At 42.7% G+C, this 27,219-nt stretch overlaps 1 protein-coding gene across 1 annotated transcript; it reads right to left on the bottom strand.

Annotated features, from left to right (window-relative positions):
- Positions 1-27,061, bottom strand: LOC116951109 (interferon-related developmental regulator 1-like). Its single transcript, XM_032969516.2, has 12 exons — positions 26,768-27,061; positions 20,583-20,687; positions 18,141-18,222; positions 17,936-18,060; positions 14,735-14,892; positions 12,422-12,472; positions 11,338-11,522; positions 6,181-6,289; positions 5,049-5,183; positions 4,346-4,474; positions 1,694-1,789; positions 1-772 (listed from the first exon to the last, which is right to left on the bottom strand). The coding sequence occupies exons 1-12, from the start codon at positions 26,793-26,795 to the stop codon at positions 683-685; spliced, it is 1,293 nt and encodes a 430-aa protein (XP_032825407.2). The 5' UTR covers positions 26,796-27,061; the 3' UTR covers positions 1-682.
- Between the last annotated feature and the right edge of the window lie 158 nt (positions 27,062-27,219).

Below are 27,219 nucleotides of genomic sequence, written 5' to 3'. Positions count from 1 at the left end.
TTGTTTGAGGTTTCAATATTTATTCTGCTGTTATAATGGTACACATTTGCTTCAGTAAATACTATGGTTACACAGCCCCAGCAAACTATTCCAGCAAATGTAAAAAATGACGGGTTTTTTATTTTAATAAGTTAGGCAACTGACACATGTAACTTAAAATACAGATAAATAGCAATGTTTAGCTTGTGCAACGTGTAATCGATGTGCAAGTTCTTTCGTGTTTGTTTTTCTCAGCTTGTTTTGCATTCTCTCGTAAAAAAAACCCATCAGGATTATATTTATTTTCAGTATTATTTATACATGTTACGATGTAATAGCCATTGGTCAACATTGCGTGTTATGTTTGAAAACTGTCAACCATCAGTCGGTAAACAGATCCCCCTGTTAACTTCCATGTAAGTAACAATATAAAAGCATGTCTTTCAGCATTCATTCATGCAGGGCAGTCTGATCTTATGCAGCAGCTATGCCAACATGATAATTGCCCCATGGGGAAACTGCATCAGGCATAAAAATAAGTGTGGGAGACTTTCTTTATTGAAAATATGAGACAGCTGTTAAAATTAATGTCTGTTAAATCCATCTGCAGATGCTGCAGCCTCAAAACATTTAACTTTCCATTTTGCCCAATATCACAGGCAAAATACCACGTGTGTGTATATATATAGCCCATAGTTTTGGGTTAGTCGTTCCACCAGCAGTCAACGCGTTTGTCGCGAAGGAAGGCTCTTGATTTAGTCCGTGCCTTGAACGTTGCCGTGTTGAAGTTGTTCTAAAAATTATGGGACAAAATTACATGCATTAAAACCGGTCTATTTGAATGCAAATCTATTGCGAAGTTCAGCCCAAAGCATTGACTTATTGGTTTCAAAATACATTATGGGCATGCTTGGCTAAACTATATGAAATGTTATGCAAACTACTTGAGCATCAAAAATATTTGCCTCGTGGTCGTGAACACTTTCGATATTTTTTGTTGATTTTTGTTTTGTACCACATTAGTTACATTGGAGAAACCAAACGACATGTCTCTTACTGCATCCGTGAACACAAAGCAGACCTAAAACACGGTAGGACCAATACCTCGGCCGTGGCAGATCACTGTTATAATTCAGTAGGCTCACATGACATTGACTTCTCCAAGACAGAGGTTCTCTGCAAGCCATCTGGCTACCATGAGAGATTCGTTCATGAGGCTATCCACATATACAAACACAGAGACCATTTCAACCGAGAAGATGGATTCTGGCTTAGCAATCATTGGAAGGATTTGATAAACCATTTCGGGTCTTAATTGATCACGCTTACGGTGGCTTTCAGGCCGCATTTATTATTTTCGTCTCCCCCCTCCTCTTTTTTCAAATTGTCTTGCTGTGGTTATCACACCTGCTGATGATTGCTTGTGTTGCAGTCGAAACGTCGTGAGAATTTTATTGTTTTATATTTTTATTATTTTTTTATTATTTTATTGTTTCCCTTCTACATGACTTTACCGAAAGAACCAAGAATATGAATCCCTGCAGTCACGAAAGCTTTAAATCAAAATTTGTACCACATTTTTTCTCGATCATTGTTAGACAAACTTTAAATGCCAAGCACGTACATTGAACTTCTTTCGCACCGTACGTAAAAGAAGAGCATTCCAGACGACCGCAGAAGCACAATAAATGCCAAATACGTGAGAAGGCCTTACCCGCTCAAATTTACTCAATTTTGTAGCTTGGACAGAAGCTGCATTGATCAATATCGGTGGTCCCAGCTCAAAGATGTCTCTGAGTAGAACATTTCCCTGGAACATAAAATGACATTTTAAACCAGTGCACAGCAATTCATAGTGGAATACGAACCGTTTCACAACCGCGTTGCATGCACCGCAAATGACGGACCACGTTTAAGGAAATGTATGTTTAAAACACATTTGTCAAAAGGTGTAGGGGGGGGGGAGACAGGCAGAGAAATAGCATAGCATAGGATCTTCTCTTGGATTTAAAAGCCATGTGAATCACAAGCGATGCAATTTGGGATGTCTGTCAAAAATAATAGAGGTCAGGAACCCAATTCAATACTAATAATTGAAAGAAATTCAATTCTACTCCGCTTGCATCAACCGTTTGAAATGAAGAAATGCTATCTGCCAAATAAAAATCAACAATGTTTAGACATGGGCAGATGGTGATCTATGTGAGATCATCTTGATTAAAAATAACCTCGCATCCACATCGTTGTAAATTTACTGTCAGGCTGTAGAGATATAAATGTATGCTTCTATCACAGCGGAAATAAAAATATACTCAGTAACCAAAGGGTACTGGACATCTGTTGTTCATACTATCGTCACAACATTGCATTGCACTCTCTCCTTGAATAATCGCATACAGTATCCATGCAGGAATAACCTATAACATGTAGTTAATATTGGAACTGAATGTAACGTGGTTTGGTCAGGACAAAGCAATACAGCACTTTGAATGACACGTTAATTCAATACCTTTAATCCATCACCCCTCCATTAAGAATACCAACCGAGAGTGGTGTTGCATAAAAAGTGAAACGAATTCAAGATGCATCAAAAGGGAAAGTGGTCACCGAGAATGAATTGCCAACAGCTGAAATGACCATTTGCCATTCAACAATTCACCTAAACCCAGCCACTTGAGGAACCGTCATGAACGGGGTTCGCGATTCGATTCAAGAATCAATTTGTTTCGAGTCTCGTTTTTGTTTACCGGCTCGGTTGCAACGCTTCTCGCTTTTTGTGCAGTCTCGCGTGCAGCAGCTTTGTTTGCTTAATTCGCCTAAAGATTCCGTGACGTACAACTCGATTGCGTGTATCGCGAGCGCAGTTTTGATGAATGAACCGATGGCACTGTTACATTTTTATTGGCCACACACACGTGCGCGCTACTGCTGAGTGGTTTGTGTTAACTTAGTCCATTTGTTATTACTCCGAGCTGCCACAATTTGTTTCCTATTTTCGGGGAGAAAGAACCCTCTTTTGTACAAAGTGCACAATAGCAAAGCACATAAACCCAATTCCCCCCACTCGTGCCAACTCCTGTTTGCTCAAGTGCACTCAGAAGCTGTCAGGGAAGTGCGAGTGTGCTCGAGTTGTAAAGATCCACGCTGAAAACGAACGCGCAATGAATCTTAAAAGTATGCCGTAAGGAGTTGTTCTCGTATGAGCTCAATGAAATAAGTGGCACAACGAAATTGAGTAAACAAATCCGCCCCAGACATGTTGACAAATGCAATTTCTGTGTTTGAACTGCATGAGGTCTTTCAAATGGTAAAGATGGAAGCTTTATAAACGACAATTATGCACGCATGCAAGCGAAATGAGATTACATTATGTCGCGTTAACAGGCTGCACCTGTGGGCTATACGTGGATACATGCTTCCACTTCGGGAGCACTCTTCTAATGCACAGATAATCGCATTAAATTAATGGGGGCAGCGGGGTGGTGCAGTGGTACCATTTGTGCCTAACAGCAAGAAGGTCCTGGGTTAAATTTTCAACTCGAGTGCCTTACTGTGTGGAACTTGGATGTTCTTCGCCTATTCCATATGGGTTTCCTCCACGTTCACCAGTTACCTCCTTGAGCTAATAACCAAAGAATGTAACTGGTAATAATAGGGGTTTTCCCCTTTCTTTCTGGCAACAAAACTGAAACCTTTTTACGAGGATTCATGTCTGCATTAACCACAATACCTGCAGTCAAAATGCAAACACGCCTTTTGGCGTCATCTGGTCGAGCACCAATTGGTTCGAGGCTCAAAATAAAACCGTCCTTTGGTGTGGACCAATCAGTTTCAAGGACAATGCATATATTATCATAGTATGTTTTTTGTTTGCATTTTGACTGCCGGTATTGTGGTTAATGCAGACATGAATCCTTGTAAAAAGGTTTCAGTTTTGTTGCCAGAAAAAAAGGGGAAAAACCCTATTATTATATTTTGGTACTGGCAAAGGAGGTCTAATGATGTAAATGTAACTGGTGTTGGGCGAACATCCAAATGTTGAAAAATTACCTCTAAATGAATGAGACTAATTAATGGGCTTGTGACATTGCCCACCCCCCACCCTACCACCAGTAGTGGTGTAGGCAAGCATTTGAAGAGCTGCACCTTTATGATAACACCTTGGGTTTGGTAGCTCTTTGGCTGAGAATATCCAAGCCTTCATGGGTGGATGTGTGACACGGCAGGCGAGTCGTTGAAAGATTTGGGAAGCTTGGTGACTTAGTTTTAGAGAGAGAGCTTACGCATGAGTCACTCCCGTGGCCAAAGCCCTGCTTGAAACAGGCAGATAAGGGCAGTTTGACTGTACAATGGAAGTGGGACCAACCTGGAGGTGAGGCCACACTCCCGGGCCGAGGGCCTCCTTGAAGGCCTCGTAGGTGCGTTTCCGTGCCCAGCTGTTCACGTACATGCACTCCAGGCCGAATTTGACTGTTTCGGCCAGAACCTCCCCATCCTGTGTGCGTGTCAAACAAATTAGGTATGAAAATAGCGATTTGTAAAAAAACACATCAATTAAATTTTTTTAAATTTGGTTTTCACTAAGTTACTCATTGTTGTCTTATGAAGATCTCACCCCTGCTGCATTAATGTTGAATTTCCACCACAAGCTAGTATGAACGGGAAGCCACTTTTGTCAAATGTAGATTCATGATTTTTTTTTATAGCCTTTTATAAATACATTTCTGGATGAAGACGGTGACGTTGTATCACCACACTTCACGACACTGCTCAGCGTGGGCCAATCAAGGGCAGCCACAGAACCGGTTAAGTTATCCCTCGCCACCGATGTCAGCCGTGGCTCGGAATTGAACTCGGGTCACCAGGATCATAACATGCTCTTGCTAACCACTGCACCACTGCATTCATAATAAAGTAACGTTCATATTTTAATTATTAATATTGCCCATTAATCACTTTTCTGGAGTGGACCATTAAAAACCATTCACGAGCCTCCAGCGATTAAACGCAATCAACGCACGCTTGTTTGCACACCACCCGCGTGCAATCTCGCAGCGAAGAGAGAGCACCTGGACGGAGTGCAGGACCTTGCGGAAGATGGCGCGCTGCTTGCGGCGATCACACTTTCCCCGGTGTTTGCTGCCGTCCGTGGCCAAAGCCTTGAGCTGGGAGAAGAGCCCCTCGGTGCCTTCGAAGACAAAGTCCTGCCCAAGCCCAACGCGCAAGCAAAACACCTTTGCGGCAGGCGCGATCCGAAAAAAACAAGTAGCTTTAATCTATTAAATACGTGCATGGGCTGTTGTCCCACAAATTTAAGCTTTGTCATACTGTGTTTGGAACAAAGTTTTGCTGGCTGGATTCATGCCTGGAATCCCAGCTGGGGTGTGGCCAGGTGCTTGTGCGCAGTGATGTCACCGAGCACATCTGCGTGATGATGTCACCCGAATCCCGCAGCATTGCCTTACCCACCCTCGTGGGTGGGATACCCCGGCTGTGTATCCCACGCAAAAACCCGGGAGACCCTATCATACTACCATAGTATATTAGAATAAAGTTTTGCTGGCTGGCTGACGAGCGAGGGGGCTAGCTACTTTTGAGATCTCTTCAAGACGACTCAAATCAATTTGAGTGGAAATACATTTTCCACCGTACCTGCGAGAGTATTGTTCACCGCATGGCACTTAAGCTGATACAGTAAAACCTTGGATTGCGAGCATAATTCGTTCCGGAAACGTGTTTGTAATCCAAAAGCACTCGTATATGAAAGCACTCGTATATCAGTTGTGATCATGTGACGCTCGGCAGACAAATCAAATACATACTACTCGTATTGCAAGACTTCGCTCGTTTATCAAATTAATATTTATTTAAATTTTTTGCTCGTCTTGCAAAACACTCGCAGACCAAGTTACTCGCAATCCAAGGTTTTACTGTATTTTTAATTCTCAGAATTGGAATTTCACCACGTCAAGTGCATAACCAAATTCAAGAATGCATTTTTATGCAGTCATTAGTTACTAGGCTCATGTACGAGATACAGCTTTAATTAAAGCAACTTCAGTTGCTAACCAATACACACTTGCGAGAAAGTCAAGCTGTTTCATACCACCATTTCTCCCACGCACTTTCCAATTACTTGTATCAAAGGAGAAGCGGCATGAGTTCGGGTTCCATTGAGTATGGGTACCTACTGTAACATACCTGATCCAGTTCCCTCGATAGTTCAAAAAGCAGAGCCATTGTCTCCCCGGCAGCAATTCTCACAGTCACGTCCTCGCAAGAGAGGAGCTCAGTAAGACTAGAAAGATGCCTGTTAAACAAAGGAAAGAAACAGGTCTTGAAGTACACCAAAACACTGCCCAATCGGCAAATCCGCAAACTCACACACATACGGGAAAAAATAGGTTTTGGTTCCCCGATTCGTAATATGACAGCCCCCCTACTTTTGTTTTGTTGCCCTACATGAAACCAAACAGGAACCGGGAAGTATTTTTTTTACATAAAATATGCTTCATATTCCCTATAGTATTACGTACAACTTGTACAATCTTGATTTGAAGCTTTCGTGACTGCAGGAATCCATACTCTTTGGTTCTTTCGGTAAAGTCGCAACACAAGCGACCTTCATCAGGCGGAACCGATACAGCAGGACAACTGCTACAACTTGTACAGTAAATGTATAGAATGATTTTCGATGTAGTGTATGTACAGTACTGTACACTTGTACGTACACCTGAAAATAAAGATGAATGATATGTACAGTAAATTTATGTGGCTAAAAGAAAAACTATTAATGTTTACTTACGATGAATGATGATGATGATGAAGTGTGTATTCCTCCAGTTTTGACTGTGAGGAATCTCACGGTCAAAAATGCCAAAATGGTCGAACCACATGGGCACGATCGGTGAACTGTGCCTCAACAAATTTGGCCCAAATAGTAAAATCTGCGACGGGGAAAACCCGCGATGGGCAAAGTTTTGGTTTACACAACAATAAATGACAATGACGTCGATAGTTAACCTGGCCTCTAGGCACTCTACTCTAGCAATCAGGGACTTCCATCGAAGCGCCGAATCAGTTTTGCCAGCGAGAGGTCGCTCATTCTCATCTGCTACCCCATATTCTGGACTCCCTGACCCCAGTAATCAGTGCTATCGACTTTCATTTCCCTGTACAAACTACAGGCATTTTTTTTCTCCCTCTGCCTGTGAATGACTGTCTCTATGACATATTTTTCACAGTTTCTATAAAGCATCTTGAGAATTGGTTACACTTAGATGTGATATAAATAATTTGAAGGGGGGGGGGGTGGGCAAAAAGGGAAAAGTGCTTTCCTGCTCACTTCAGCATGGGGGCGAGTTTAACCATCGGAAAATTATTGTTGACTTCCCAATAGAGCCATTTTTGACATTGACCCTGGAGGGAGAAATTACTAAATCTACCCCCAACTAGGATTTGAACTCATAAACCTTCCAATTACTCTAAGATGCGCCACCTGGCCAGTTATAATAAAATCAAACTACAAATATATCAGAATAAACATACGCAGGCAGGGCAAGAAAACAAACTGACTCAGCTATTAACTGCACTCAAGCAATGACAATGACATCATGGTCATTAGAGCGCTGCATTTAGTTACAATGCTGTGCATTTAATTGGCTTACATACCAAAGGATGACCTCAAGGTATATTGCTCCTATAATTAGCACAAGTTATGGGTAGGCTTCCACAGTGATGAATGTTCAAGGGCAGGCAGTTTTGGTGGGTAGGGAGCATGACATCGGGGACTCAAGTTTTTTCAGTTCCGCATGAGTTCTATTCATGCCCCAAGGTTACAAGCTCCAGTGTAAGACAAGGGTGCTTCTTCTTTGGGACTTTATTATCCAGCCTCACAATCTACTGAATGCTGATAGACTGGCACAACAAGATTATAATGACTTGCCTGAAAGGCCACATCATACATGTCTTGACGGAAGTTTAACCTATATTTCAATTATGAATCAAGATACTACTGTTTTTAAAGTGTCTTTTTTATACACCAATTGAAGCTGTGACTCGTCTTTAATGATGCTGAACTTTTTGTTCGATTGTAAATTGTTTTTGTTAAAATGAAATAAACCAAAAATATAGTTTTAACTCAATAGGACAAGCTATAACTTAATATCTATGCTAAAGTTATAAAGTAAATAATTTTTTTATAAAGCTTCAAAATATAAGCACACAGCACAAAGCATACAGAACATTCATGCAAGAATCAAGGGCTGCATGTCCTGAGCCAAAATCAGTTGGCCTCAACAGCTGCAATACACTGCACTATGCATCACCATCAACCATGATCTATCCACTGCTGGAGGAATGTCTCCCCTCACAGTCGCCATCCATCACGGTCCGCACCATGACAGTACCATCTCAATCACGCGGATGAGCTGATCTCATTGCTCCATCTCCGTGGGGGAGGTCCAATCGGGCACGTTCTCTCCTTTGGCTATGTGTACAAACATATTACGTGCATATCCATAATGTATGCCTCTGTTAATTTTTCATTACGCCCCCAGGAAGAACAGCACTTGCAAAACAACGAACGTGCTAGCGGCGCATCATGAGGCTCGTAATCAAATCTGAAAACGATGAGAATAACCCATCATACAGATTCGGTTATTTTTGGAAAAATAGCTGTGCTGTTGGGCCCTTCAGTGTGGAAGTGGAGACTCGACATATACAGTTTCCAGAACCAAACTTTGTAGCAGTGAGCATTCTTGACTCTACTTTGCTGATGAGTCCTAATAAGGACAAACTGATCTTTGTCTATCCTTGTATCACTGCTGTCTGGCATTTGCTAAAATTTAAATCGATGGTGACCCAAGCCAAGAGGACCACAATGCATTTCTTCAGTAAGTGCAGATGATTTCTTTCCATAATCCATGTTACGGGTGAATTGAATGTACATTGGTGTTGTTGAGTTAATTTCAGGGGGGTGGGGGCAGATTCAAAGCAGGTGGCGACTCATTTAAGAGACCCAGAAATGTCCTGAGCAGGTCCAGGTGTGGCACATATTGTGTAGATAAGCATATAAAGCGGGCTGTGAACAGAGCTACAGAGGGAGGAGGAAGGCTGCCCAGGAAAGGTCCTCGCTCCAGCAGTGCACGCCAGCTTATGTGCAGCGTCAATGAGGCAGCAACGAAACCACAACAAGAGCCCGGTCAGGTGAGGGCGGCAGGCCAGAACTGGAAGAGCACGGTGAGAGAGATGGGCCGGGGAGCTTGTCAAGTGGGAAGAGGGCGCAGCCAGGTGCCTCTGCTCAGCCCGACCCTGTCTGCTTTAAACTGTGTTAGTGCTGTTGCTGTGTGGTGTAGCTTTGCTGCTAAGTGCTGTTGCTGTGTGGTGTAGCTATGCTGCTAAGTGCTGTTGCTGTGTGGTGTTGCTATGCTGCCAGTGCTGTTGCTGTGTGGTGTAGCTATGCTGCTAAGTGCTGTTGCTGTGTGGTGTAGCTATGCTGCTAAGTGCTGTTGCTGTGTGGTGTTGCTATGCTGTGAGTGCTGTTGCTGTGTGGTGTTGCTATGCTGCTAGTGCTGTTGCTGTGTGGTGTAGCTATGCTGCTAAATGCTGTTGCTGTGTGGTGTTGCTATGCTGCGAGTGCTGTTGCTGTGTGGTGTTGCTATGCTGCTGGTGCTGTTGCTGTGTGGTGTTGCTATGCTGCTAAGTGCTGTTGCTGTGTGGTGTAGCTATGCTGCTGGTGCTGTTGCTGTGTGGTGTAACTATGCTGCTGGTGCTGTTGCTGTGTGGTGTAGCTATGCTGCTAAGTGCTGTTGCTGTGTGGTGTTGCTATGCTGCTAGTGCTGTTGCTGTGTGGTGTTGCTATGCTGCTAGTGCTGTTGCTGTGTGGTATAGCTTTGCTGCTAAGTGCTGTTGCTGTGTGGTATAGCTTTGCTGCTAAGTGCTGTTGCTGTGTGGTGTAGCTATGCTGCCAGTGCTGTTGCTGTGTGGTGTAGCTATGCTGCTGGTGCTGTTGCTGTGTGGTGTTGCTATGCTGCTAAGTGCTGTTGCTGTGTGGTGTAGCTATGCTGCTGGTGCTGTTGCTGTGTGGTGTAGCTATGCTGCTAAGTGCTGTTGCTGTGTGGTGTAGCTATGCTGCCAGTGCTGTTGCTGTGTGGTGTAGCTATGCTGCTGGTGCTGTTGCTGTGTGGTGTTGCTATGCTGCGAGTGCTGTTGCTGTGTGGTGTAGCTATGCTGTGAGTGCTGTTGGTGTGTGGTGTTGCTATGCTGCTAGTGCTGTTGCTGTGTGGTATAGCTATGTTGCTAAGTGCTGTTGCTGTGTGGTGTAGCTATGCTGTGTGGTGTTGCTGTGTGGTGTTGCTATGCTGTGAGTGCTGTTGCTGTGTGGTGTAGCTATGCTGTGAGTGCTGTTGGTGTGTGGTGTTGCTATGCTGCTAGTGCTGTTGCTGTGTGGTATAGCTATGTTGCTAAGTGCTGTTGCTGTGTGGTGTAGCTATGCTGTCAGTGCTGTTGCTGTGTGGTGTAGCTATGCTGCTAAGTGCTGTTGCTGTGTGGTGTAGCTATGCTGTGTGGTGTTGCTATGCTGTGAGTGCTGTTGCTGTGTGGTGTTGCTATGCTGCGAGTGCTGTTGCTGTGTGGTGTAGCTGCTGCTGCCAGTGCTGCTGCCGTTTCCCTAGAAGGGTACTAGTGTACAGTGGGAGTGCTGCTCACTCTAGGTGAGCATGGAGAAGTGGCCACCGTAGCATACCGTGGACGAAGGGGGTGTCTGCTGTAGTGGATGACTGGAGGGTGCGATTCTGACCATAACTTGAAGGACCAAAACCTTTGGGTGCTTGTTTTCCTGTGTCTGGACACATGGTCCAGTAAAAGAATTGCATGCTGGTGTGGGTGCGCATGACGAATTTGTGTAGGGACTAGGTGTGCGTGAATCATACCCCTACCTGGCCAAGAGTGGTATTTTCAGTGTGATTCTGACGGGATTGCGCAGGGTTTAGGTGTGTGTGTAATAGTGTCGGGAAGGCATGGTGCCTCTGTTTCTTGGAGGAAGTGGCAGTGACCACTATTACCCCACCTCCCATAACCTTGCTGAACCTGAATAAATTGTTCAAACCCATTCTGCTGCCTCGACCCTGGGATGTTGTGTGATCACCCGCAAGGTACAGTCTGACACACCTTGCTCTACCTCACTCTGGCAGACTCTGTTTGTGGAGCGACGCCAAAATTGGTAACCCACCGTCACACAAATCAATGCCTATTACACATTTTAGGTGATGTTTGAAACCTACAAGGCCCGTGTTCCGATTAAATGAAAGCTGGGCTTGTGAAGCCCAGAGAGGTCCTTAATTCCCGCACCGCCCCCACCGTTGCAGCAGGGCGTGCAGGCCAGAGGCAGGGTAGATGGTGAGGAGCAGAGTCCAGGCCAGCAGGGAACTGGCCTGGAGCGCACGCTGTGCCTGGCCAGCTGCCAACACCCCACTCACTCCTCCTGCCTCACATCCACATGGGCTGAACAGCGTCTCCAACACCGTCATGGTTGCAGACACCTCCTAGAGAGTCGTAAAATAAAGTACGAATTAGAATACTAAAATGTTTTTTTTTATATATATATCTAGTGTCACGGAGAGGAAAGGTATATCTTTATTTTCGACAAATAGCCCTCGAGTACACGTTCAACTATCAAAGAGACTTGTCTGTGAAGAAACGTGGGCTTAGGCAGGTCACGCCACAAGGGATGATGGTCAGTGGCCAAGGCTAACAACGGAGGGGCAGCCAAAGGTGAGAACACTCTTAAAAGGATGCAGTCAGAAAGACGTATTCTCTGCAGCGGTAGAGCAGTGAGAGCAACTTGAATCCAAGTGCTAGATGGATTTTTACATTGCAAATCGATGAGAGGCCTCCATCCGCAGTAGACTATTCATGGCTGATGATGATGAGTGTTGAATCATCTTGGTCGGTGAAGTTGAGTGGTAGGTGGTGTAAGATAATTACTCACTGGAATGCAATGAGTCATTAAAGTAAAACAATTTGTAAAACATGTTTATATATTTATATGGCTTGTGTGATTGAGGTATAATGTGTTTTCTCATTATGTAAAACGTGTAACATTTGGCCAAATGTGACTGTTTGATTAAACATCTTATAATTTAACAAGACTGTGAATGTAGACAAGACTTTGGAAGAACAAAACACCTGTACAGTGTGTCCTTCATTCTCGCATATTACAATCAGGCTAAATGTGTCAACTCAAACATGAGTCATGAAAGCGAAGATAACCACTAGGTACAACCCGCAGCATAGACTACGGATTGCCAATAAACCTACAAAAACATCAGCTATATAACTGAAAGCAGCATTCTTTACTTAACCCAAACATTAATTTATCCGACTCAAAATTTTGCATAAGGTTGAAATGCTATTGTTTGGTTTGCATACAGTATACGATTACCTCGATGTCATCAGCTGTGACGAAGCAGCAAATTCCAAGGGCAGATGCACACTGTTTAACAGAGGTCAAATGTTTCCATTACACAACAGAAACAAGGCCAGTGAACGCATATCATATGAGGATGTAACGCTAAATATAATTGTCAAAGAAAGCTGCAATTAGGCTAAAAATGCTTCCAGAAAGAAGACTGATATTTTATTTTACCTTTTATGCACTTTTCAATGATGCTTTAAATCACCAGAGGTATAGCACATCCTATAATTTCCTTTTTTTACTTTAAAACTGAAAATTGGTTTCAGTGGGCATTGATTCCAATCAGTCACTAAAATGGATACACTGCAAGCTATCATTGACAGTTTTCATCATGGCATTAACCACTCAAGATTGGATTGACTTTCCTATTTAATGGAAAGCACAGGGCCTTTAAGACCGTGGCTAAGAACCACTTTAATGCAAAGTCATGGTCCATAGCAATCCCAGCTGTACTATCAAAATGTAACTAAAGACTGCAGCATTCCTTTGCTAGTGAGTACGAGAGGAGCCCTGGTGTGCATCCAAATGGGATATCCAAAAATAAAAACCACTCGACTAGAGCATATTCCCAGCAGCAAGGCTACACTTACCTATGACAGATGTGCTTAGTGACTCAATTGTCTGCGACAGAAGCACTGATTATGCAGGCAGCGTGCCAAGTTACACAGTTTAATACTCGCACTGAAATAGATTATTTTTTTCAGATTTAATGACGTGCTACAGTTTACAAGGTTACAGTGTGGCTTCGAGGTCCCGATGAAGCTTAACGTTATACGCAATTATTTTCTCTACTCGCAGTTTGCCAAATTGTCACAATTAGGTATTAAATTTAATTTTTTAAACATTGTGGTGAATGTAGCATGTCTCGTAGCTGCACAGGTCATGTAAACCTATTACATACAACATACATGAATCGAAAATACTTGATTCACACAAGCAACATGCAATGCATGTATTGTTAGTGTTAGTCTGACTAAATTCCCCAAAATGGACCTGATATTATCAAATCATGCAAGTATAAACAGATTTGACCCTGGACATTGTTTGGATGGGTGACCACAAAATATTAAACTGGTGTCATAGGCTGACATGGGGTTACGTCATGTGGTGTTTAAAGGGCAGTGCAGCAAAATGCATTATTGTACTTTACGATGCTGCAATGTCTATGCACTCCTCCTTTACCAACTTAAACCGACTAGCAGGTGAAGTATGGTCAAATATCTGTTGCGACCTGTACGGCAAGGGAAGGCCCTCATGCCGCAGTGGATTTACAACAGGGCCGAACAAGTATTGTGAGCAAAAAAATACATAACTCTCCTTACATGCATACCTAGCGCCAACCTTACAGAAAAGTAAAAATATAGATTTCAGGTGACTTATAAGCATTGATGTCATCTCAGCTAAGGTAATGTAATGACATTTTACACGGAAATCTTACACCAATAGGCAATCGTATATATTTTTTAAAATGTGTAGATATTTTCATCCAATCACTGTTACTCAACCTGTGTGATTTTGTTGTTATCCCAATTCAGAACGAGATCAATTATATTGTCGTTGGCATAAGTGGATTTGTTTAACACATAAGCTTTCGCGACTGATAGTATCCAAAATATTTTTTCGTGTTAGATCGCATAAATATAAATGTTTCGTTAAAATATTGTGGATTGACTCTCCAAGACACCGGTGTGCTGTACTAGTAACAGATTGGCATGTTTTGTTCACGTGACAAACCTTACTAGTTGGTTGTGTCTGGTGGCGGTGGGTTTAACGACACGTGTATATTTATGCTATCCCAAAAAAAACACTCTTATGGATAATGGGTTTCTTTTGTTTTTTTGGCAGATAGTTGCACGACAATTGGTGACTGGTTCCCAGACATAAAGAGCCCTTTAGTCCATTCCCACGCCATACAGGTCACGAGGGTCATCTGACCATAATCCACCACCTCTGGTCAATGTGGGTTGGTGACAGCGGGCAACATAGACGTGGAGGCATAATATAGTACAACAATGTATTTTTCTCCACTGCCCTCTGCTCCCCGCAATGTAGCGTTACGGACAATAGCTGGCTGGTACAGAACAGTAGGGAGGCCTGGAGACAGTTGCATCAACAACCTAGGTGAAAATGTTCGTGTAAGTCGGTGTGAAGGGGAAAGTTCCACTTAAGGAATCTTACGCGACTATCCACCAGAGTTTTGGCACCCGATGGTAAGGGAGCATGCAAAACAGGTGGATGTCAGTCAGCCCACAGACAATTCTTGCCCCACTTTAAACTCACACTCTGCCTGGCCACTGCAGTGGCTGTTTTGTCCATGAGGATTGAGACCAGTAGTGGTCGGGTAGCCCGGTAGACTTCGACTGCCTCCTGGCCGCCCTCCAGTTGAATGCAGAGAAGTGAGGCAAGCGTGGCTGCACACACCTGCTCCTCGCCATTTCCTACAACAGCGGGCGCACACGTGAACACCACACGGAACCTGTCACTCGGTTCACGAGGGAAGGGAGAGGGGGGGGCATACAAATTGCGGTGTACGCTTTAGTAAACAGCTGCTCATTTAAAATGCGGCCCTGAAGACAGAAAGTCCCGCAAACAGCCATTTTACAAAATGCTTCGGCGTAAAAACAAACAAACGAGGTTCAATGTGCATGATGTAATTCCCCGCGGATGCCGCAGCAACATTGCACCTTTTGTTCTTTTGCTTAACAAGCGGCGGATTCACGAACATAAATCAATTACATTTTAACAATATGTGGGGGGAAATTGATCAACTCTTGTTTCTTTTTTCTCTCTAACTACGTCAGGCAGAGCCACTAAAGTGCATGACGGATCGTTTTCCAAAATCACTTGCATTAAATTTCTTGGATGTATGCTGACATTGGCATTTGGGTCTCCAGAGCAGCAAATAAATTCTACAAAACACATGCATGCATGCGTGCTAACACAAACTGTAATTAATATGTGCATAATTAAAACACAACACCAAACGTACTCTTTGGTTCTTTCGGTAAAGTCACGTAGGTATAAAACGAAATTAATTAAATCACGACGTTTCGGGCGCAACACAAGCGCCCGTCATCAGGTGGGACAACCACCGCAAGAAACACATTGCTGAAGTGGGCAAAAGGGGCTGCTGCACCAAGAGGCCATATAGGTAAGAGAGGGGGGGGGAGCCAGGGAGGAGAAACAGGAAGGTTGGGGGTGTGGGGTAGGGGGAGTGGAGGCTACAAGTAAGATACAAGCACGGCAAAAACATGCCGGGGTGGGGAGGGGAAGTGGGTTGGGCTGGGAGTGGGAGGGTTAGTCCTCTGGAGATGCGGATATGAAGGCAGGCCAAAAGCAGTTATGGTTTTACCTGGTTAATAACATCCTTCCAATGATTGCTCAATCTGTATCCATCTTCCCGGTTGAAGTTATGTTTATATATCTGGATGGCGTCATGAACAAACCTTTGATAGTAGCCCGAAGGTTTGCAATATCATGAGAGCCCACAGCGTTACAGCAATGGTCAGCCACGGCGGAGGTATTGGTTCTGCCGTGTTTCAGATCTGCCTTGTGCTCGCGAACACGGACCAAGCCATGATGTTTCGTGTCCCCAATGTAACAATCACCACAGGTGCAACTTAGTTTGTAGACTCCAGGATATTGCATGTCAGGAATGACATCCTTCACAGATGGGATTAGATCTCAACCACATTAATTCCATACACCCATCCATCAAATTCACCATGGAAGCGGAGAAGAATGGCAAGCTACCATTCCTGGATGTTTTGTTTGAGAAGAGACCTGATGGCTCTTTGGGATACTCTGTCTACAGGAAAGCCACCCACACAGATTCCTATATGAAACCTGATTCCCACCACCATCCGGCACGGAAAAATTCGCTCATCAAAACACTACACCATACGGCTCACTGCATTTCTGACCAACACCACTTAGCCAGTGAACTGGAACACGTACACCAGGCCCTTAAGATTAATGGATATTCGTACCGCATTATCCGCAAAGCTGTTTCTCCAACCATGGAGAAACAACCCCCTGAGACGCCGATCAAAACCACCACGTCACCATACATAGCAGGCATTACCAAAAAGATTTCCAAAATCTTAAACAAACACAAGATCCAGGTCCGATTCAGTACAGTACACAAAATCCGTGACCTAATCCCATCTGTGAAGGATGTCATTCCTGACATGCAATACCCTGGAGTCTACAAACTAAGTTGCACCTGTGGTGATTGTTACATTGGGGAAACGAAACGGCATGTGTCGGACCGTGTTCACGAACACAAGGCAGATCTGAAACACGGCAGAACCAATACCTCCGCCGTGGCTGACCACTGCTATAACGCTGTGGGCTCTCATGATATTGTTTTTTCCTAGACCAAGGTGCTCTGCAAACCTTCGGGCAACTATCAAAGGTTTATATTCTTAGTTTTTTCGGTAAAGTCACGTTGAAGAGAAACAACAAAATAACAAAATATATATAAAACAATAAAAAATTCTCACGACGTTTCGACCATAACTCAAACGGTCATCATCAGGTGTGTCGGTTTGCATAAATTTATTTTGAAAACGGCATATTTATTTATTTATATATATAAAAATAACGTTTGCGTCACGCGCAACGATTGGCTGTTTGCCAGGACTAGTCCATCTATTTTTTGAAAAGAGGAGGGGGGAGACGAAATTTGTTTTTATGTATGCTGTCTGAAAGCCACTGTAAGCGTGAACAATCAATCAAGAACTGAAATGATTTATCAAATCTTTCCAATGATTGCTAAGATAGAATCCATCTTCTCGGTTGAAATTGTCTCTGTGTTTGTATATGTGGATAGCCTCATGAACGAATCTCTCATGGAAGCCAGATGGCTTACAAAGAACCTCCGTCTTGGAAAAGTCAATGGCATGTGAGCCTACTGAAGGTTTGTTCATGAAGCCATCCAGATATATAAACATAACTTCAACCGGGAAGATGGATACAGATTGAGCGATCATTGGAAGGATGTTATTAACCAGGTAAAACCACAACTGCTTTTGGCCTGCCTTCATGTCCGCATCTCCAGTTTCCTAACCCTCCCACTCCCAGCCCCGCTCACTTCCCCTCCCCACCCCGGCATGTTTTTGCCGTGCTTGTATCTTACTTGTAGCCTCCACTCCCCCTACCCCACACCCCCAACCTCCCTGTCTCTCCTCCCTGGCTCCTCCCCCCTCTCTTACCTATATGGCCTCTTGGTGCAGCAGCCCTTTTGCCCGCTTCAGCAATGTGTTTCTTGCTGTGGTTGTCCCACATGAAGACGGACGCTTGTGTTGCGCCCAAAACGTCGTGAATTAATTTATTTTATACCTATGTGACTTTACCGAAAGAACCAAAGAGTATGGATCCCTGCAGTCACGAAAACTTCAAATCTAGATTGAAACGCCAAATATGTAATATAGTTGAAAAAACATGCACTTCTGCAAGGTAGCGCAAATAACTCCGTACCTTTCTTGAGACATTTCTCAACAGAGACGGTGACTGTGACTCGTCTATCAATCAGAACGTCGTAGAGAAGCTGCTCCCGCAGAACGCCCCGGAGTCCTTTGAGGCCAGCTTGCCGGGTTTTTAAACTGTAGACAGAGGGGCGCACGTTAGCAAAGAGGCAAGACTTTACGGTGATCAAAGACAACATTTTAATTACAGTTGTTACCTCTTGTCTAATGTGTTCTCAATGCACTGGTTCAGTTTCAGCTCCAGTTCTTCATTATTGGCATCAGCCAAACCATCCCCATCTGAAAAACAAAGAGAACATAATTTTTTACTATGAGATAACCTGCAAAAATAACTCATGTACACCTAATTTTTTTGTTTTAAACAATGCACTTTTAAGACCAAATATATAACAGAACACTCTAGTTCATGGAAATAATAGATGTGCAGGAAAAAAATTACTTTGAGGAATTATATGCATTAAACATTATTTTAAAAAAATGTCTCACAGAACACACATTTAAGCTTCCTTTACTTTTGTGCAACAAACAGTTACATAATGATTTATTTTGACCCGGATTAAACCCTCTATCTTCAGAAGCACAGTGAAAGGGGCAGCTATTAATCAAGATACCAGGTGACTTCTCCTAATAAATATCGGCTAATTCGCTTTTCTAAAAGGTTTTTTTTCCACAATGTTTGTGGTCGTGGCCAAATATGCGAGTGATTATTACATGTCCATGTCATAGACGTGTTCCCTAGCTATTATTATTCAACGTGATTTATTTTATTTTATACCTACGTGACTTTATCACAAGTTATCGTTCATGAAGTCATACAAATATTTTTAAAAAATGTGTGCCCTTGATAAATCATGATGGCTATACGACACAGACAATGAAATACTTGATGCTGCAACGTCATCGTAACTAACATCTGTGAATGATTTTAATCCGCGTGAAGCTTGTTCACAAGTTAGAGATTAAATAATTACGAAAAATAATTCGATTAGCAGTTGGGTCAGAAAAGGCACACAATATTTGACTAGTTCAGAATAATTCTAAATGGATTATGAAGTGTCATTTAAACCATTATGCACTTTTTTCAAATTTTCTTGCTGTGGTTTTCACACCTGATGATGATTGCTTGTGTTGCAGTCGAAACGTCGTGGGAATTTTATTGTTTTATATTTTTATTATTTTATTGTTTCCCTTCTACGTGACTTTACCGAAATAACCAAGAATATGAATCCCTGCAGTCACGAAAGCTTTAAATCAAAATAGAAAACATAACTATTAACTATTGAACTAGTTTTATTTGAACAGGTAAAGCCCACAGCTGTATAGCTCTGTTTCAGAAGGGACCTGGCACAAATGATAGCCCAATGAAGTGGCTTCTCACGTGGATATTTATAGCAGCCAAATACTCTAAACGGATATGTTGCTAAATGTGGGGGGGGAAACTGGAGGACCCGAAGAAAAATCCACTCGACAACGGCGAGAACATGCAAACTCCAAATATACAGCAGGCATCAGTGTCAGCATCAAACCCACGACCTCCAGTATACCTCGCGAGGTAGTTAACATCTCGCCACTGTGGTGCCACTATGATGTTGTTCTTATGTAAGGATGGATATTCATAGGCCTTGGCAGCACACAGTCATCACTGATATATGTTCCGGATAACTACCAGGCCATGCAGAGAGACTAATGTAACAGGCATGTGCATAGAACCGAACAACACAAACAACTGTTCAGATTTCCCAGACTTGCTGACCCCGGAAATGTACAACCCCAGCACCACAGCCGGATCCAGACAATGCCAACACATCTTCCATTTTAAACATGAGGCATAAAAACACAGCTGAAGGATCTCTTGCTTTCCATGGAATGTAAGGCCACAGATTTTCTATGGGATTAAGGTCATACCGCCAAACGTCAGCCTCGAAACCTTAATGACTTGGAGAAGATCTGCAAAGAGGAGTGGGACAAAATCCCTCCTGAGATGTGTGCAAACCTGGTGGCCAACTACAAGAAACGTCTGACCTCTGTGATTGCCAACAAGGGTTTTGCCACCAAGTACTAAGTCATGTTTTGCAGAGGGGTCAAATACTTATTTCCCTCATTAAAATGTAAATCAATTTATAACATTGTTGACATGCGTTTTTCTGGATATTGTTGTTGTTATTCTGTCTCTCACTGTTCAAATAAACCTACCATTAAAATTATAGACTGATCATTTCTTTGTCAGTGGGCAATCGTACAAAATCAGCAGGGGATCAAATACTTTTTTCCCTCACTGTATGTTACTTATATTTAGCATGTGCAAGGAACCCAGAGAAACTGTAAATATTTTTTTGCAAACTCAAAGCTTCATACAGACGAAATCATAAATCCATTGCTGTTCTACCACCTGTTGTAGACCCAAGACTGCAATGCCTTGATTTCCCAGGCAGTCTCCCACTTGTATACTCCGATTAGCGCAGTTGGCTACATATGGTGTGAAAGACGTTCATACATACTAATCAGGCTCAAGCGTGCTTAGCTTGCTATACCTGGAATAATGGGGTGTATGCAGGATGATTTGGTCATGATTTATACGTGATTGTACCAATGCAGTAATCAGACGTGAGTGAACAGACGCTAATGCTTTACAAACTGACCTTCTTCATGATCCCCAATCACCCCATTGGTGCTGTCGTTTTGAGCAACAGCATCTAACGAGGAGACTGCATCGTCATTTTTTGGAGACTCCACAGCGACTCCACCTGCAAATAGGAAATGTACAAACAGCCATCGTCATCGTAATCAACAGCTATTAGCCACCCACCGCTGGATGAAGACCTCCCCATCATGTCACCATTCCTTGAATTCCTACAATGCCACAAACAATTGAGTCGATCTCACAGCTCCAACACTTCTGCAATGGTAATCCTCTTCAGCATGTACCCTCCACCGACTGCCACTCGATTACCAGTGTAGACCATCCACAATCATTCCGGCTAGTGGCATGCCCTGTTCATCCCACTTACTTTTATTTAGTCAACAAGATGTATCTCATTTGCATGTTTTCAGATACATGAGTTACTTTGTCTCTGTATGATTACCAGCAAGCTTATACGTGTACCTTTCAGTTTTTTTTGTCCCCCAGTTATTTACCAAATATAATTATATGTACACAGTACGCATTTTATTGCTCTACTCACTTTTTAAAGGGGCATTAACCTCTTGCCTCACTTATGTCTGCATTGTGTTTAATTTTGCAATGAATGCCTATCAGAAAGGGTGGAGTAAAAATGACACAGCGTTGCACTCAATAAACAAATTTAATCTTAAGCTGCACCCTGAAATGACATTAAATGAAACAAATAACGTAGAGTCGCAATACCAAAACAAAATAGAAAACCCGCGGCTTTGGCTATTTGATGAGAAGGCACATAGTTTATTAATTTTTACAAAGAACTAGATAAAGTTCATTTAATATTTTAACTGTTCCATTCTCAAAGTGGTAAGGGAGCAAATTCTCAAGGATGATCTTGATATAGCTACACATATGGTCGAATATCTTAAAGTACAAAAGAGAGGGATTGTTTAAAGCATAAAACTCTTGGCTCTTTACAAACAGGGAGAATAAACCATTGAATGTTGTTGCACAATGCAGACTGGAAGAACATTTGTGCAATTCGCATTTTCAAAATGCACCAGTGTTGCATTGTCACAGACATTTATGTGGCAATTTGTCAGAATTTCTTATTGGCAAATTTTGTTTAAATACTTGACACAACTTTACTATACAAAGTAATTGTCACACGTAAACCTGGGCAAATCATTGTAAAACCCACATTTGAATATACACTCATCCACAATTACTGAGAAACTTTGTTTCAATGTGGTATATAGATTTGCATATAAATGTACATTTAAAATAATTTAGTCACCATTCGCAGTATTTCCCAAGCCAAAATACAGTGTGCATCATCATGTGCACTTAACTCAACATGATGGTGACATCTGATAACAGTATACAAGTCGCACTTATATCTGCTAATTTAGTAATGAATGATGATTCAAAGGCAATGACAATAATCGTGTTTTCATGTTTACTAAAGAAGTTAGTCATCGACATAATGTGTTTTAATTTGTTTTTGAGAATCATATGTACCCTCCCTCCTATGTTTATAGCAGGCCTGTGATGCAGCACTGCACATTACAAGGTGCAATTATTGTTGCACTTTCGTTAAGTTTAGTCCAATTGTGCTATCCATGTCATGCCGTAATGTACGGTGTCCATTGGAAACTCTCGCAGAGCAGTGCATCCTCCTGTGGTAGAGAAGGGCTCATGAAAGGTGTTATTAGAATTACTTCTTAGATCCTTTCAAGTAATTTTGTATCCACAATATGGGTATTGCACTCTCACACATACCCTGCTATTGAAATATTCATGACATGGCAGTCAAACTTAAAACAAAAATAGCTCTGAGTTGGCATTTTGCCAAAGTGAAAAACTAAATGTAACTTATATTCTTGGTTCTTTTGGTAACGTCACGTAGAAGGGAAACAATAAAATAATAAAAATATAAAACAATTAAATTCTCACGACGTTTCGACTGCAACACAAGCAATCATCATCAGGTGTGAAAACCACGGCAAGAAAATTTGAAAAAAGTGGCGTTTTTTACGTTAGCACCACGGAGAGCGATTTGGCAGTTATTCAGATGGACGAATCCATCTATGTTCGGAAAAGAGGGGGGAGATGAAAAGAATGGATGCAGTCTGAAAGCCACCGTAAGCGTGATCAATTAAGACCCAAAATGGTTTATCAAATCCTTCCAATGATTGCTAAGCCAGAATCCATCTTCTCGGTTGAAATTGTCTGTGTTTGTATATGTGGATAGCCTCATGAACAAATCTCTCATGGTAGCCAGATGGCTTGCAGAGAACCTCTGTCATGGAGAAGTCAATGTCATGTGAGCCTACTGAATTACAACAGTGATCTGCCACGGATGAGGTGTTGGTCCTATCATGTTTTCAAATTTTCTTGCTGTGGTTTCCACACCTGATGATGATTGCTTGTGTTGCAGTCGAAACGTCGTGATAATTTTATTGTTTTATATTTTTACTATTTTATTGTTTCCCTTCTACTTGACTTTACCGAAAGAACTAAGAATATGAATCCCTGCAGTCACGAAAGCTTTACATCAAAATTTAAATGTAACTTAATGGGGTTTTTTTTTTACAGTCGTGAAATGGCTAAAAACATCAACGTGTCACACTTGAGAAACTAAATTTCGATTTAAAGCTTTCATGACTGCAAGGATTCATCTTCTTTGGTTCTTTCGGTAATGTCACGTAGAATGAAAATAAAAAAATAAATTGATAAAATATAAAATAACACAATAAAATTCTCACGACGTTTCGGCCACAACACAAGCAGCCTTCATCAGGTGACAATCTCGTCCCTTCACCTGATGAAGGCCGCTTGTGTTGTGGCCGAAACGTCGTGAGAATTTTATTGTGTTATTTTATTTTATCAATTTATTATTTTATTCTCATTCCACGTGACTTTACCGAAATAACCAAAGAACTTGAGAAACTAGTTTTAATCATGAGTGGCTGAAACCCAAATTCCAACTCAGAATCTCAGTGAATCTCAAAAATGTTCTACATTTTTCTGAAAATGCTCCAATCACTTTTCATTTATGTTTTTAAAAAAAAACTACTTAGTTTATAAGCCCAACATGAGGCTTCATCTTCCGAAACAAAGCTATGTAGACCACGTTTTAGTACCCTTAAGTGGTCATGTTTTATAAAGTATGCTTGGATAAACAAAACAAGCTTATTCATAATCAAGTTTGAAAAGTAAAAAAAACACCAAAAACCTGAGTTTGTCCAATAAGAAGTTATTTATCCATTAAAGTCTCACTATAACTTACGACCTTTTTCAGGAGGATCCAGTATTTGGAAGTTTGGTCAAGTTCATTAATGAGTTTTTGGCATGTGGGAGGAAACCTGAGTATCTGGAAAAAGGACGCAAGTATATTAAGGGATAGCGCTCAAAGCTCTGCTCTTAGGGTGACAATAATCAATTGTTGTCCAGACCACTTCGCTGCTCAAGTCTACCACACCCGGTATTCAAAAAAAGTCTCCCACCCCAATACAAACCAGTTCCGAGCCTGCTTGGTTTCCGAGGTTTGATCATATTTGATACAGTCAGGACGCCTTGGCCTTTGGCAATGTTCCCTACTGACGAGTGTACACATCTGCATCGATGCCACACTCATTAACAATGAAAATATTAATATTATTAAAAGTCAGGATTCCATCAAGGTATGTTCTCATTCAAACAAGCATTGATAATGGAGGTGTGGCCATCTAAGCGTTGTTGTCACGAGCAAGTAGTGGTAATTTTACGTTCCCACGGGGGGACCGAATTCATCCACACAATTTTTAAGCGACTCCTTTCGCCGTAGATGCGGTCCGTCGGCACGAACTCCTCTCTGCAAATTTGTTTTATCCAATCATGAAACTAGATTTTTGGTCCAAGTACAGACCTTTGTTGGGGCTTGTTGATGAAATGTTAGGGGATGCCACTTATGGGATCCGGGGTTACATTTAGGGTTTATGGTCATGATTTATGCATAAGGGACCGTCCATAAATGACGATTTTTGACCCCCCCCCCCACTTCGTCACACAACGTCACAAAAAGTCAGACCCCCCCCCACAAATTTGACGTCACAAAGCTCTGTCCCACCCCCCCCCCAAAAAAAATGCTTCAAATCGCTTTAAACTATTGTCATTGTAGTGCGTATTTAATGTGGCGCTGCACTCTGATGTTGTAGGAGAAAACATTTATTAAAACGTCTATTTAATTAAGTAGAACGTGTTGTCTATATTTATTTAAAGTTGCGCATTTTGATGTGACGTCACATTTCTCAACCCCCTCCCTCGTCACACATCGTCACAAATGTCTGACCCCCCCCCCCCCAGGTGCGTGACGTCATTTATGGACGGCCCCTAAGGTTTTGGTTGAGAAGTTAGGGTTTGGATTACGAATTATGGGATGGGGTCTAGGATTTAGGGTTAGTTTTAGGGGGTTTCAGGTTTAAGGTTTGGTTTTAGGAGTTTAGGGTTGGGTTTCAAAATGAGGTTTTCGCAGTTAGGATTATATTTTAGTGTTTAGGGTAAGGTTTTAGGAGTTAGGGATACTCGTACCTACGACTGCTTTCCTTGCACAACTTCTGTGGGGAGAGTAGACTAGGCAACGTGAAAATAATATCGAGTATTGTTGTTGAGTCATAATAGGTTACATTAAATTAGTAAACAGTCCCCAAATAGCTTATATTATATGTACACATCTAGGTGTGTCGCGGGCTGCGAGAGTCGAACTGAAACACATTCCTGCGGAGGGGGCTGGTAGGAACGTTGGGTTGCTCGGTCAATGGCCAGGGTCAACGGCGGCACCACGCGGTGTATTCGGCAAATATGCCCGACCGTGAGGGCGGGCACAAGCCGGCGTGAGAAGGGTTAAACGTTGAGTTTTATAAGGGCACCACGGGGTGACCAGCCCCTCCCCACCCAGCCCCACCCCTCCCACCCCCCACCCAGCCCCACCCTCCCCATCCAGCCCCTCCCCACCCTCTCCACCCAGCCCCACCCCTCCCATTTTTGTATGCACGACGGACGGACGGACACAATAATCCCCTGTGGGCTGGTGTAAGTAGCCAGGAGGTCTGCATGAGCTCTGTCCATCTATCTGACAGGCTCGTTAAAGACGACGCAATGTGAACTAACCTCTTGTATAAACGAGCTGCTCTGGGCGATACCACAAAATTAAAGCAAATTGACTTCAAATGCTGATACACAATTAATATTCCTTAAGTTAAATTTTGATTTAAAGCTTTCGTGACTGCAGTAATTCATATTCTTAGTTTTTTCGGTAAAGTCACGTTGAAGAGAAACAACAAAATAACAAAATATATATAAAACAATAAAAAATTCTCACGACGTTTCGACCATAACTCAAACGGTCATCATCAGGTGTGTCGGTTTGCATAAATTTATTTTCAAAATAAATTTATGCAAACCGACACACCTGATGATGACCGTTTGAGTTATGGTCGAAACGTCGTTGAAAATAAATTTATGCAAACCGACACACCTGATGATGACCGTTTGAGTTATGGTCGAAACGTCGTGAGAATTTTTTATTGTTTTATATATATTTTGTTATTTTGTTGTTTCTCTTCAACGTGACTTTACCGAAAAAACTAAGAATATGAATATTCCTTAAGTTGTTTATCTAAAAAAAAAACACCCTATTCGAAATCTTATCAGATAGTGCGTGACAATACAATACCGTGTATATATTGTTTCTCTGTTCGTCTACAGGTTTGTGCGGTTGTCATATTAACACGGATTTATTACGTTCCCGCAACCCTTAGCCAAAGGGGCATTAGTGAGGCATCTCCCGTTCGGCGTTGCTCATTATTCAGTCGTGTGTTTGGTTAAGAGCCCTGACACAGATATTCTGCGTTCACTTTTCTAACCTGAAGACGGAAGCTTGCGTTGCCTCCGAAAACGTCGGTGATTTAATTGTTTTATTTTGTTTTATTTTATCTACGTGACTTTACCGAATAAAACCGAAAGAGTAAGAGCCCAGGCATTTGTTTCAACGTGGGTTGCGGCACAAGCCACATTGTACCTGCACGGTAACCATTCCGCAGCCTCGGTGCTAACGATGCATTAAACGACACCACACAAACAAACACACAAACAAACAAACACAACTCTTGCACAATGGCAGCTAAAGTCAACAAACCACCGCCGCGGGGAGGCATGCCCCCTCACCTCTCTTGTGTTTTCTCGAGCGTGGCATGGCCTCTAAGCCGAGTAAAATCGTCTCAGCCAGACGCCCGTGAAGGCAGCAGCAGCAGAAGAAGAAATCCCCGCGGCGGCGGCGTCCGTCAGCGGACCGTCTTGTGGCGGCTGCGGCGGTGGCGGAGACCTAACAAGGTGAAGGCGACGAGACGAGCCCCGTCTGGGGATGAAGAGCCGGCGAACGTGCGGACGGAGCGGACGGCGGCGAGATCGACATTCATTTTCACCGGGCGGCGGCGGCGAGTGGCGGGGAAGGGGCGGGCGGGCGGGCGGGCGGGCGAAGCAAAACCCAAAAAGCCGGCCGAGTCCATTCGGGGCTGCCATGTTACGTAGGGGTGGGTGGGTGGCTGTGGGACTAGCCACGACCCGCTCCGTACCCACCGCCTACATCCCTGCCCACACACCCTCCCCCACCACCTTGC

The sequence above is a fragment of the Petromyzon marinus genome, chromosome 42, assembly GCF_048934315.1.
Source record: "Petromyzon marinus isolate PM22_M1 ecotype Great Lakes invasive population chromosome 42, UKy_Petmar_22M1.pri1.0, whole genome shotgun sequence".
NCBI lineage: Eukaryota > Metazoa > Chordata > Hyperoartia > Petromyzontiformes > Petromyzontidae > Petromyzon > Petromyzon marinus.
This window is presented reverse-complemented; position numbering and strand designations above follow the sequence as displayed.

Bases quoted from the DNA above. Each gene is read 5' to 3' on its own strand.
- LOC116951109 (XM_032969516.2), bottom strand. From the start codon at position 26,795: ATGCCACGCTCGAGAAAACACAAGAGAG. The intron at 14,893-17,935 runs GTACGGAGTTAT...CCGCTGTTGTAG, and splicing joins TGAGAAATGTCTCAAGAAAG to GAAATGGCGAGGAGCAGGTG. The intron at 5,184-6,180 runs GTATGTTACAGT...GGGCTTGGGCAG, and splicing joins TATCGAGGGAACTGGATCAG to GACTTTGTCTTCGAAGGCAC.